A 12,905-nucleotide genomic window follows, 5' to 3' on the forward strand; every position below is an offset into this window, starting at 1 on the left:
ATGGACAGGTGGGTGGGTGGGATGGACTAGTGAGTGGGTGGGATGGACAGGTGTGTGGGTGGGATAGACAGGTGGGTGGGTGGGATGGATAGATGGTGCGTGGGATGGACAGGTGGGTGGGTGGGATGAATAGATGGTGAGTGGGATGGACAGGTGGGTGGGTCGGATTGATAGATGATTCGTGGAAACGACGGATGGCTGGGATGCATAGGTGAGTGGGTGGGATGGATAGAGTGTGGGTGGGATGGACAAGTGGGTGGGTGGGATAGACAGATTGGTGTGTGGGATGGACAGGTGAGTGGATGGGATGGACAGGTTGGTGAGTGGGATGGACAGGTGGGTGGGTGGGATGGATAGATGGTAGGTGGGATGGACAGGTGTGTAGGTGGGATCAATAGATGGTGGGTGGGATGGACAGGTGGGTGGGTGGGATGGACAGCTGGTTGGGTGGGATGGATAGATGGTGGGTGGGATGGACAGGTGGGTGGGTGGGATGGATAGATGGTGGGTGGGATGGACAGGTGGGTGGGTGGGATGGACAGGTGGGTGGGTGGGATGGATATATGATGGGTGGGAATGATAGGTGGATGGGTGGGATGCATAGGTGAGTTGGTGGGATAGTGGGTGGAATGGACAGGTGGGTGGGTGGGATAGACAGATGAATGGGAGAGATGGACAGGTGAGTGGATGGGATGGACAGTTGAGTGGGTGGGATGGATAGGTGGGTGGGATAGATAGATGGTGGGAGGGATGGACAGGTGGGTGGGTGGGATGGATAGATGGTGGGTGGGATGGACAGGTGGGTGGGTGGGATGGATAGATGGTGGGTGGGATGGATAGGTGGGTGGGTGAGATGGACAGGTGGGTGTGTGGGATGGACAGGTGGGTGTGTGGGATGGATAGATGGGTGTGATGGACAGGTAGGTGTGATGGACAAGTGGGTGGGTGGGATGGATAAATGGTGAGTGTGATGGACAGATGGGTGGGTGGGATGGATAGATGGTGGGTGGGATGGACAGGTGGGTGGGTGGGATGGATAGATGACAGGTGGGAACAACTGGTGGATGGGTGGGATGCATTGGTAAATGGGTGGGATAAATATAGAATGGGTGGGATGGACAGGTGGGTTGTGGGATAGATGGTGGGAGGGATGAACAGGTGAGTGGGTGGGATGGATAGATGGGTAGTTGGGATGGACAGGTGGGTGGGTGGGATGTATAGATGGTGGGTGTGATGGACAGGTGGGTGGGTGGCATGGATAGATGATGGGTGGGAACGACTGGTGGATGGGTGGGATGCATACGTAAGTGGGTGGGATAGAGGGTTGGTAGCATGGACAGGTGGGTGGGTGGGATAGATGGGTGGGAGGGATGGACAGGTGAGTGGATGGGATGGACCGGTGAGTGGGTGTGATGTATATGTGGGTGGGTGGGATGGACAGGTGGGTGGGTGGGATGGAATGATGGTGCGTGGGATGGACAGCCGGGTGGGTAGGATGGATAGATGGTGGGTGGGGGGGACAGGGGTTGGTGGAATGGATAGATGGTGGGTGGGATGTATAGGTTGGTGGGTGGGATGGACAGGTGGGTGGGTGGGATGGATATATGGTCGGTGGGAGGGACAGGTGGGTGGGTGTGATGGATAGACGGTGGGTGGGATGGACAGGTGGGTGGGTGGGATGGATGGTGGGTAGGATGCACAGGTGGGTGGGTGGGCTGGACAGGTGGGTGGGTGGAATGGATAGATGGTGGGTGGGATGGACAGGTGTTGTGGGTGGGATAGACAGGCGGGTGGGTGGGATGGATAGTTCTTCGGTGGGATGTACAGGTGGATGGGTGGGATGCATAGGTGAGTGAGTTGGACGGATAGAGAGTGGGTGGGATGGACAGGTGGGTGGGTGGGATGGACAAGTGAGAGGGTGGGATCGAGATGTGGGTGGTAGGATGGACAGGTGTGTGGGTGTAATGGATAGGTGGGTGGATGGGATGGATAGGTGGGTGGGTGGGATCAATAGATGGTGGGTGGGATGGACATGTGTGTGGGTGGGATGGATAGATGGTGGGTGGGATGGACAGGTGGGTTGGTGAGATGGACAGGTGGGTGGGTGTGATGGACTGGTTGGTGGGTGGGATGGATAGATGGTTGGTGGGATGGACAGGTGGGTGGGTAGGATGGACACGTGGGTGGGTGGGATGGACAGGTGGGTGGGTGGGATGGACAGGTGAGTGGGTGGGATGGACAGGTGAGTGGGTGGAATGGATAAGTGAGTGGGTGGGATAGATAAGTGAGTGGATGGGATGGATAGAGAGTGGGTGGGATGGACTGGTGGGTGGGTGGGATGGATGGTGGGTGGAATGGACAGGTGGGTGGGTGGGATGGATAGATGATGGGTGGTAACGATAGGTGGATGGGTGGGATGCATAGGTGAGTTGGTGAGATAGAGAGTGGGTGGGATGGACAGGTGGGTGGGTGGGATAGACAGGTAGCTGGGATGGACAGGTGAGTGGATGGGATGGACAGATGAGTGGTTGGCATGGATAGCTGGGTGGGTGGGTGGGATGGATAGATGGGTGGGATGGACAGTTGGGTGGGTGGAATGAATAGATGGTGGGTTCGCTGGACAGGTGGGTTGGTGGAATGGATAGATGGGTGGGATGGATAAGTGGGTGGGTGGGATGGACAGGTGGGTGTGTTGGATCGATAGATGGTGGGTGGAATGGACAGGTGGGTGGGTGGCATGTATAGGTGAGTGGGTGAGATGGATAGAGTGTGTGTGGGATGGACAAGTGGGTGTGTGGGATGGACAAGTGGGTGGGTGGGGTGGACATGTGGTTTGGTGGGATGGATAGATGGTGGGTAGGATGGATAGGTGGGTGGGTGGGATGGAGAGGTGAGTGTGTGGGATTGATAGGTGGGTGGTGGGATGGACAGGTGGGTGGGTGAAATGGATAGGTGGGTGGATGGGAGGGATAGGTGGTTGGGTGGGATGGATAGGTGGGTGGGTGGGATGCATTGGTGGGTGGGATGCATAGAGAGTGTGTGGGATGCATAGGTGGGTGGGTGGGATGGATAGATGGTGGGTGGGATGGACAGGTGGTTGGGTGGGATGGACAGGTGGGTGGGTGGGATGGACAGGTGGGTGGATGGGATGGACAGGCGGGTGAGTGGGATGGATAGATCGTGGGTGGGATGGATAGGTGGTGTGGGATGCATTTGTTGGGTGGGATGGATAGATGGTGGGTGGGATGCATAGATGGATCGGTCGGATGGAGGGATGGTGGGTTGGATGGATATGTGAGTTGGTGGGATGGATAGGTGAGTTGGTGGGATGGATAGGTGAGTGGATAGGATTGATAGGTGAGTGGGTGGATGTGCATTTAAGTGGATGATGGAATGGAAAGGTAGGTGGGTGGAGGTATATAGCCATATAGAAAAGGAGAAACAGTACAAGCTTCAGACAGACTGGCCTAATTTGGGTTTCAGGTTGGGTCCCAGGCTGGCTATTAGAACACCAAGTCTCTTAACTCTTTAAGACTTCAGTTTCTTGGCTAGGCACAGTGGCTCATGCCTGAATCCCAGCACTATAGGAGGCAGAGGCAGGAGGATCACTTAAGCCCAGAAGTTCAAGACCAACCTGGGCAACTTAGCAAAACCTCGTTTCTACTAAAAGTACAAAAATTAGGTGGGCATGATGGCACGCACCTGTAGTCCTAGCTACTTGAGAGACTGAGGTAGAAGGATTGCTTGAGCCCAGGAGGTCAAGGCTGCAGTGAGATGATCACATCACTGCAGTCCAGCCTAGGTGTGTGAGCGAGCCACCATCTCAAAAGTAAAATAAATTTTAAGAGTTATTTATGTCTAAAATAGAGCTATCATATCTATTTTTTAGAGTGGTTATGAGGATTAAGAAAATGAAGGTCTAGAATGCTACTGGCACATAGTAGGTGCTCAAGAAAGGTTGAGTATCACCACCACCCCATTGCCAACTGCTACATCTGGGAGGAGGACTTGGGCCCTGGAGGCAGCAGCAGTGGCTGGGGAGGGGCGGGCCGAGCTGGTGCTTACCCTGCCATACTGCACACTGTCCTTTCCTGTTGGCCATGGTGCCCTGTCAGGGTCATCTAGAGGAACCCCCGTCTGGGCTTCTGAAGGGGTACGGTCCTTCTCAGGGACTGACTTGATGGACCTGTTGTTTAGAGGAAATGAAGAGGAAGTCAGAGTCTCTACCAATGGTGGGGTGTATGTGCCCAACCCTAAGGCCCACTGACAGCCACTGAGCTCAGGGGACACTCTTCATTCATTCAACTAACAGAATACTGACCATATATCTACCACACACTTCCCTTCTGTGTGTGTGGTACCCAGCTAAATGCCATCTGTTACCCCAGAGTCAAGCAAGCCCATTCTTCTGATGCCACTCACAGGATGAACTTAATTTGCCCACCACTGGAACTCTGTTCTCAGAATTTTCTTATTTTTTTCTTTTTAGAGACAGGGTCTTGCTATGTTGCCCAGGTTGGTCTTAAATTCCTGAGCTCAAGCAATCCGCCCACCTCAGCCTCCCAAAGTGCTGGGATTATAGGCATGAGCTGCCTCACCCAGCATGTTCTCAAAACTTTCATTTTGGTTTAAGCTTTGGTGCAATTGTTTGGCCCCTACTGTTTACCATCAGATTTGTCCGTTCAACTAGCAGAATATAAATTATGCACAATTCAGATGCCAAAGACCTTTCGAATGTCTTATCTGTGAACGAGTGAGCTTTAACCACTGTGCTTCAGTTTCATCAGCTGTAAACATAGGGGTAAAATCTATTCATCCATCCATTTATCCATTCATCTACATATCTGTGTATCTATATACTTGTCTACCTATCTACTATTAAATTAAGTTTAGCCTAAAGCTTCCTCCTTACATATTTTAAGTTTGGCCTAAAGGTTTTCCCATTCTTAGTGAACTGTAACTTAACTGGACTCATTTACAAACAGACTGCACCCTACTTCTGTGTCAATCACTGAATTTCAGCCAATCAAAAGCAGCCAACTGTTCAAACTACGTTCAAATAAAGCAAATGTTGAGCTGCAACCAATCTGGCTGTTTCTGTACCTCACTTCTGTTTCCTGTCCTTCACTTTCCTTTTTCTGTCTGTTCACCTTTGACCACGTGGCAGTACCAGGGCCTCTCTGGACGTATTCTAGCTCAGGGGCTGCCCAATGTGTGGATAATTCTTTGCTCGATTAACCTCTGTCAGCCAGGTGACCTGGCTTATGCCCAAATCCCAGCCCTTTGGGAGGCCGAGGCAGGCGGATCACCTGAAGTCAGGAGTTCCATGCACCTTGGCCTCCCAAAGTGCTGATACTATAGGTGTGTGCCGCTGCGCCCAGCCTTAATGTGTCAAAGGGTTTTCTTTGAACATAACTACCTATCCATCTAATCTTATTTCAGATTTTTTTTTTCTTTTCTTTTTACAAACAGTTTTGCTCTTGTTGCCCAGGCTGGAGTGCAATGGCACGATCTCAGCTAACTGCAACCTCCACCACCCGGGTTCAAGCAATTCTCCTGCCTCAGTCTCCGAGTAGCTGGGATTACAGGCACACACCATCACGCCCAGCTAATTTTTTGTACTTTTAGTAGAGACAGGATTTCTTCATGTTGGTCAAGCTGGTCTCAAACTCCCAAACTCAGGTGATCCACCCCACTTGGCCTCCCAAAGTGCTGGGATTACAGGCATGAGCCACTGTGCCCGGCCTTACTTCGGATTCTTGCGCACTGTGAAAATGGTGGGATTGCTCAGTGTATGACTGAGAAGTGCCGTCAGGGTGGCTAGCTGGGACAGGGATCAGCCCCAGTGATCCCCAGGGACTGAGGCCCCTCAGGATTCCTGCTGCCCTGCACCCCTGTATAAAAGGCACTTAAGCTCGGACCACCTGGTACCAGTGGCCTGTGGTTCTGCTTCCCAAGACCCGGCTCATTAATAGGGGAGAGGATCAGACAGCCCCACAGTGAGCCCAGCTGTGTCCTGGCTGGAGGGAGCCGAGGGAAGAGGGAACCACAGGCCCCCTCCTGGACCCTTGCCTACACGTTCTGGCCAGCAGCAAGTGATGCTGCACGTACAGACCCAAGCCCTCTGCATAGCCCGCCTGTGACAGCATAAATGACCGGGCCTGGCCTGGTGGCTAACAATTATGGGGGGGATCTTTCTCTGGAACCAGCCCTGCCCTACTGCAGCGTTCAGACAACTCCAGCAAGCTGGCTCGGCCCCCTTGAAGATGTCCACCTCGCTGGAAGGTGTATGTTCATCCCATGAACTGGCCCTGTGGGGACCTAATCATCTTGGCCAACTGGACCCATTCTGGTGAATTATCCCTTGGTTGAGCACCATGGGGGGCTTCAGCAGGTGCTCCATCCATAGTGGTTTTGGTTGCCCCCTAACTGCCTGACATGCAGGTGGTCCCTTCAGCAATGTCAGCTTCAGCCTGTGCCCTTCTGAGTGTGGCACCATGGTGGACTCACCTCTCGGGTCTGAGCTCAGGCCTCCTGCCTGCAGAGGAGTCTCTGGGGTCCTTGGTGCTGGTCCAAAGTTCTGTTTCTGCAAGGTCAACAGCGTCCTGTCACACAACACGGTCCAGATACTCACTTTGACACCCACTGACTATGTGGCTTTAACTGCTCTGACCATCCATTTCCCCTGATCTGGCTCCTGCCACCTCTCCAGCAACCTCTCTCAACACCCTACTCTGAGTTCTTCCAGAAACACCATTCAGACATTCATTCACTCACTCATTCATTTCTTCAGTGTGTAACTGAGCACCTGCTACGAACTTGATGTTGGAAAAACAGCAGTGAACACCGTACAAACTCAAGTTATCTCTGTTTCCCCCCAACAGCCTTGCTCAAGCAGTTCCTTGTGTCTGGAATGCTCTTTTCTGGCTAACTCTCAACTACCCTCAGGTACCATCTACCCCAGAAATGACACTTCCCCACCATCTACCCCCCAGGTGTGGCCAGTAAATGAAGGCACAGCTGTACTAATTTAACCATAGACCTGTAAGCAAGAAATAACTGCTATTATAAGCTGCTGCTATTTGTGGGGGCTATTTGTTACACAGCATCATCACAGCAAAAGTTGACCAATACAAACAGGCAAGTTCTATTTTCAATCTTCAGGACTGTGACATTGTGAATCAACACTTAGGGTTTTTACCAGGGTGACACAGTGCTAAGCAGATATTCTCATAAGAGGCAAAGCCCGAGATTGAGGGAGACCTGGGTGTCAGTCCCTGCTTTGTCATGAAGGATAGCATGGAGCTGAAGTGATTAAAAAACACATTCTCTGGAATCAAGTTGCTTGGGTTCAAATCCCAGTGCTACCACTTATAAGCCATGTAATCTGGGACTAGTTCCTTAACTATGAGGCCTCAGTTTCCTCATCTGTGAAATGGAAATGATTCTAGTACCAGCCTCACAGGGGCATTATGTTGATTCATCGAGCTAACATGTGTGCTGTGTGGTTAGTTGCTACATTTCAGTCATTGTGGGTGAGCTTGGCTTGGCAACTTCATTTCCAGAACCTTGTCATGTATCCAGCGCACTTTGGATTCTTTGGATTATTAGATACTCTAGCTGGCATGGTGTAGCTTTCTAGGCACCAAAACCGTCTTGTGCTGTCTCCATAGCAACTGCAAGCACAGACTCTGGAGTTGCACACACTCAAGTTCTAATCTGTGACCTCAGGCAAGTGATTTAACTCTCTGTGCCTCAGTTTGCTTATCTGTAAAATGACAGCAATACCTTCACATATCTCTGGGGGTATGGTGAGAATCAAATGAAACAGTATATTTTTTACAGAAGCACTTAACACAGCCCCTGGCTCGTAGATGGTGTTATTGGCTCTTCTTGGAGAGAAGTGACCTAGTGGAGAGTCATCTGCTTCCAGGCCTAGGCCTGCAGGGAGGGTGTGACCAGAGCAATCCACTCATGCCAGTAGGACCTTTTGAGCCTCTTTCCCCCAAGAGTGGCAGGAGCCAGGCACGGAGAATCAGCAAAGCCCACCCAGTACCTCCTTCTCCACTATCTCCTGGCTGTCCAGCTTGATCCAGAAGACCCATCAGGGCCCCCTTCTTGTGCAGAAGCTCCTGGTAGGAACCCATCTCTGCGATGGCCCCATCTGCCAGCACCACGATCCAATCAACCTGGGGCAGGATGTGGAGTGCGTGGGTCACGAGAATCCGTGTCTGGGCAGGGAAGGTGGAGAAGTTACAGACATGTGTCTGGGCGCAGTGGCTCACATGTGTAATCCCAGCACTTTGGGAGGCCAAGGCAGGTTGATCACCTGAGGTCAGGAGTTCAAGACCAGCCTGGCTGACATGGCTAAGCCCTGTCTCTACTAAAAATACAAAAATTAGCTAGGTATGGTGGTGCATACCTGTAGTCCCAACTACTTGGGAGGCTGAGGCATGAAAATCACTTGAACCTGGGAGGTGGAGGTTGCAGTGAGCTGAGATTGCACCACAGCACTCCATCCTGAGTGACAGAGCAAGATTCGAAAAAGAAAAAAGAAAGGAGAGAGAGAACAAGGAAGGAAGGAAGGGAAAGTTACACACATGTGCTCGGCCAGCCTCCTGGAGCTGGGGGTTGGGGGGGGGTGTTGTCCCTGGACTCCGAGTGGGGAGAGCTCCGCTTCTTGTGCTCCTGCTATCTTTCTTGAAAACAGCATGGCCAAACAGAGAAACAGAGGGGACTCCTTCGGCCTGTGTCTCAAAACAAGACAAGGAGTCCATCTGACTCAGGCCAACCGTCCAAGGCAGAGCCATAGTAGTTAAACCACAGATGCATAAGCTGCTGTTATAAGCTGATGGAATCTGAGGGGTTGTTTGTTACACAGCATCATCACAACAAAAGCTGACCCATACGAAGAGGAAAACTGGACTCAAGTGGAAGGGCATGATGAGGGAAACCCAGGTTAGGACTGGATGCTAAGGGCATCCTCTGCCTTTGCTCTGTGCCCTCTGACACATGTTCCCAAACTTACTGTTCCCTGGAGTAGCCCACCAGGCCCGATGACCTGGTTGAAGATGTGCTGGCCAACATGGGCATCCAGGGCTGCCATGGGGTCATCCAGCAGGTACACAGCTGCCTTTCTGTACACAGCCCGGGCCAGGCTCAGCCGCTGCTTCTGGCCCCCAGAGAGATGCATGCCCTGTGGCCACAAAATGAACAGTGTCCTGAGTCTGCAGCTACAGGGTGAAACTGGGGCACCCAGGCTGGGGCAGGCTGGGGCACATCTGCCCATCAGGGTGAGGTGCAGCTCGCCATGCCTGTCCCCTAGCCCTTCACCCAGCTTCAAAGGCACTCACTTGCAAGCCAGCATCACCTCCATCCTTACCCGACCTCACTTCTCTCCTTCCCCAGCACGCTTCCTAGAGGAGTTCCATATGCTTCCCAATACACTGTCTCCTCCTGCTCACTCTTTGTGTCCATTTGAGTCCAACTTCTATTTCCCTTTCTCCACTGAGACCACCTTCAATGAGGACACCACTCATTTCCCTATTCCCTGATCCAGTGGTAGCTTTTCAGTCCTACCTTTCCATTTTAAATTTTATTTGTTTTAGTTGTTACCGACATGTAATAGCTGTACCTATTTGAGGGGCACAGGTGATATTTTGATGCCTGTAGAGCAGTGGTCCCCAACCTTTTTGGCACCAGGGACAATTTTTCCACAGACCTGGGGGCGGGGGATTGGTTTTAGGATGATTCACGCACATTACATTTATTGTGCGCCTTACTTCTATTATTGTTATTATTGTTAATTGAGCTGAAGTCTTGCTCTTGTCAGCCGGCTGCAATGCAGTGGTACGATCTCGGCTCACTGCAACCTCCCGCTCCTGGGTTCAAGAAATTCCCCTGCCTCAGCCTCCCAAGTAGCTGGGGTTACAGGCACCTGCCACCACATCTGGCTAGTTTTTGTATTTTTAGTAGAGATGGGGTTTCACCATGTTGGCCAGGCTGGTCTCGAACTTCTGACCTCAGGCGATCCACTCACCTTGGCCTCCCAAAGTGCTGGCCTGACAGGTATGAGCCACCGCACCAGGCCTACTTCTATTATTGTTACATTGTAACATGAAATGAAATACTTACACAACTCACCGTAATGTAGAATCAGTGGTAGCCCTGAGCTTGTTTTCCTGAAACTAGATGGTCCCTTCTGGGGGTGACGGGAAACACTGATAGATCATCAGGCATTGGACTCTCATAAGCAGCACACAGCCCAGCTCCCTCGCATGTGCTGTTTACAGTAGGGTTTGCGCGGCTATGAGACTAACAGCACCACCGGTCTGAGAGAAGGTGGAGCTCAGGCGGTGATGCCAGCAGTAAGGAGTGGCTGTGAACACAGATGAAGCCTCCCTCGCCTGTCCGCTGCTCACCTGCTGTGCTGCCCGCCCAGTTCATAACAGGTGAGCCAGGCGGGCGCCGTGGCTGACGCCTGTAATCCCAGCACTTTGGGAGGGCGAGGTGGGCCAATCACCTGAAGTCAGGAGTTTGAGACCAGCCTGATCAACATGGAGACACCCCGTCACTACTAAAAATACAAAAATTAGCCAGTCATGTTGGCTCACATCTGTAATCCCAGCTACTCGGGAAGCTGAGGCAGGAGAATCACTTGAACCCAGGAGGCAGAGGTTGCAGTGGGCCAAGATCACACCACTGCCCTGCAGCCTGGACAACAAGAGTAAAACTCCATTTAAAAAATAAAAATAAAAAAAGTCCAGGTGCAGTGGCTCATGCTTGTAATCCCAGCACTTTGGGAGGCTGAGGCAGGCGAATCACCTGAGGTCAGGAGTTCCAGACCAGCCTGGCCAACATGGTGAAACCCTGTCTCTACTAAAAATACAAAAATTAGCTGGATGTGGTGGTGCGTGCCTGTAGTACCAGCTACTTGGGAGGCTGAGAGAGGAGAACTGCTTGAACCTCCAAGCTAGAGGTTGCAGTCAGCCAAGTTCCACTGCACAGAGTCAGACTCTGTCTCAAAAAGATCCAAAAAACAGACCACAGACTGGTACTGATCCGTGGCCAGAGGCACTGGGGACCCCTGCTGTAGGCAGTATGTAATGATCATATCAGGGTAACTGAGACAGTCATCACCTCAAATACTTACCTTTTGTATTAGGAACACGACAATCCTTCTCGTCTAGCTATCTTGAAATATACAAATAAATTATCATTCGCTGTAATTTCCCTTGTGTACTACCAATTACTATAACTTATTCCTTCTATAAGGCCTTCTTGTCTTTCATTCATTCTTTTACGTGTTTTTATTTTTTTTTGAGACAGAGTCTCACTCCTTCACCCAGGTTGGAGGGCAATGGCATGATGTCAACTCACTGCAACCTCTGCCTCCTGGGTATAGGCAATTCTCCTGCCTCAGCCTCCTGAGTAGCTGAGATTACAGGCATGCACTACCATTCCTAGCTAATTTTTGTATTTTTACTAGAGATGGGGTTTTACCATGTTGACCAGGCTAGTCTCAAACTCTTGACCTCAAGCAATCCACCCACCTGGCCTCCCAAAGTGCTGGGATTACAGGCATAAGCCATCGCACCCAGCCATTCATTCATTCTTACATTCATTCATTCTATGAATAATGACTGCCTGCTTATCATATACCTGGCAGGGTTCTAGGCTTTGGGGAAACAGCAATGAGCAAAACAAAGCTGCTGCTCTCTTAATGGATCCATCATTCTAATGAGGGAGAGAGACAAGCGATTCATAAACAAACCAGTAACACAGACAGCACGTCGGGTGAAGAGTGCTATGAAAAATAAATACAAAAGCAGGGGTGGCCGGCCAGGAGTGGTGGCTCATGCCTGTAATCCCAACACTTTGGGAAGCCAAGGTGGATGGGTCCCTTGAGGTCAGGAGTTCTAGACCAGCCTGGCCAATATGGTGAAACCCCATCTCTACTAACCCAGGAGGTGGAGGTTGGAGTGAGCCGTGACTGCACCACTTAACTCCAGCCTGGGGAACCGAGTGAGGCTGTTGAAAACAAAAGAAAGGAAAGAAAAGAAAGGAAGGAATGAAGGAAGGAAGGAAGGAAGGGAAAAGAAAGAAAGAAGAGAGAAAAGGAAGGAAGGAAGGAAGGAGAGAGAAATCAGGTGCAGGTGCGGGCGGCACTAGCATGAGCGGGGTGCTGTGGTGGTGGATAAGGGGGTCAGGGAAGGCCTCTCTTTGAAGGTGATAGACATGAAGGATGAGCCCTGGGGACTCCCGGGGAGAGCTTTCCAGCAGAGGGAACAGCAGGTGCAAAGGCCCTGGGGTCAGTGTGTTTTGGGGGATCAGGGAATGTCACAGAGACTCTGGAGGCTGGAGTGAAGCTGAGAGATGATCATGATTAGAGATGGGGCTGATGGGGCTGATGGGTACCACAGCCAGGTCACAGGGAACTTACCAGGGATTATCACAACTTGGGCTTTGACTCTGAGGGAGATGGGGAGACCACCTGAGGTCAGGAGTTCGAGACCAGCCTCGCCAACATGGTGAAACCCTGTCTCTACTAAAAATACAAAAATTAGCCAGGTGTGGTGGGGAGTGCCTGAAATCCCAGCTACTCAGGAGGCTGAGGTGGGACAATCACTTGAACGTGCGAGGCAGAGGTTGCAGTGAGCCGAGACTGCACCACTGCACTCCAGCCTGTGCAACAGAGCGAGACTCCATCTCAAAAAATAAAATAAAATAAAAAACGCAAGTGTTAGGCTGGATTTGGCCTGAGGGTCACAGTTTGCCGACTCCTGCCCAATGCATAGCTCTAGATGCATATATCCTGTGTCTTGGATATCTCTGTCCAGACCCTTGGTGAGGCCCAGAGAGGGGAAGCAATTAGATCAACGTCACCCAGCAAGGCAGGGCAGGGA

General features: G+C 51.5%; 1 protein-coding gene across 8 annotated transcripts in view; it reads right to left on the bottom strand.

Annotated features, from left to right (window-relative positions):
* The window catches only part of ABCC6 (ATP binding cassette subfamily C member 6), a 115,546-nt gene that overhangs the window by 61,138 nt on the left and 41,503 nt on the right, over nt 1-12,905 (bottom strand). For 2 of the 8 annotated variants that reach the window (XM_074381608.1, XM_074381611.1), the window contains 5 exons: nt 9,029-9,196; nt 8,601-8,753; nt 8,057-8,231; nt 6,511-6,586; nt 4,066-4,186 (listed from right to left, as the gene is read on the bottom strand). In XM_074381608.1, the coding sequence (XP_074237709.1) occupies nt 4,066-4,186; nt 6,511-6,586; nt 8,057-8,231; nt 8,601-8,753; nt 9,029-9,196 (693 nt within the window). The remainder of the gene's footprint in view (nt 1-4,065; nt 4,187-6,510; nt 6,587-8,056; nt 8,232-8,600; nt 8,754-9,028; nt 9,197-12,905) is intronic. The other 6 variants (XM_039478381.2, XM_074381609.1, XM_074381610.1 and 3 more) reach the window with 6 other exon arrangements.

The sequence above is a fragment of the Saimiri boliviensis genome, chromosome 12, assembly GCF_048565385.1.
Source record: "Saimiri boliviensis isolate mSaiBol1 chromosome 12, mSaiBol1.pri, whole genome shotgun sequence".
NCBI lineage: Eukaryota > Metazoa > Chordata > Mammalia > Primates > Cebidae > Saimiri > Saimiri boliviensis.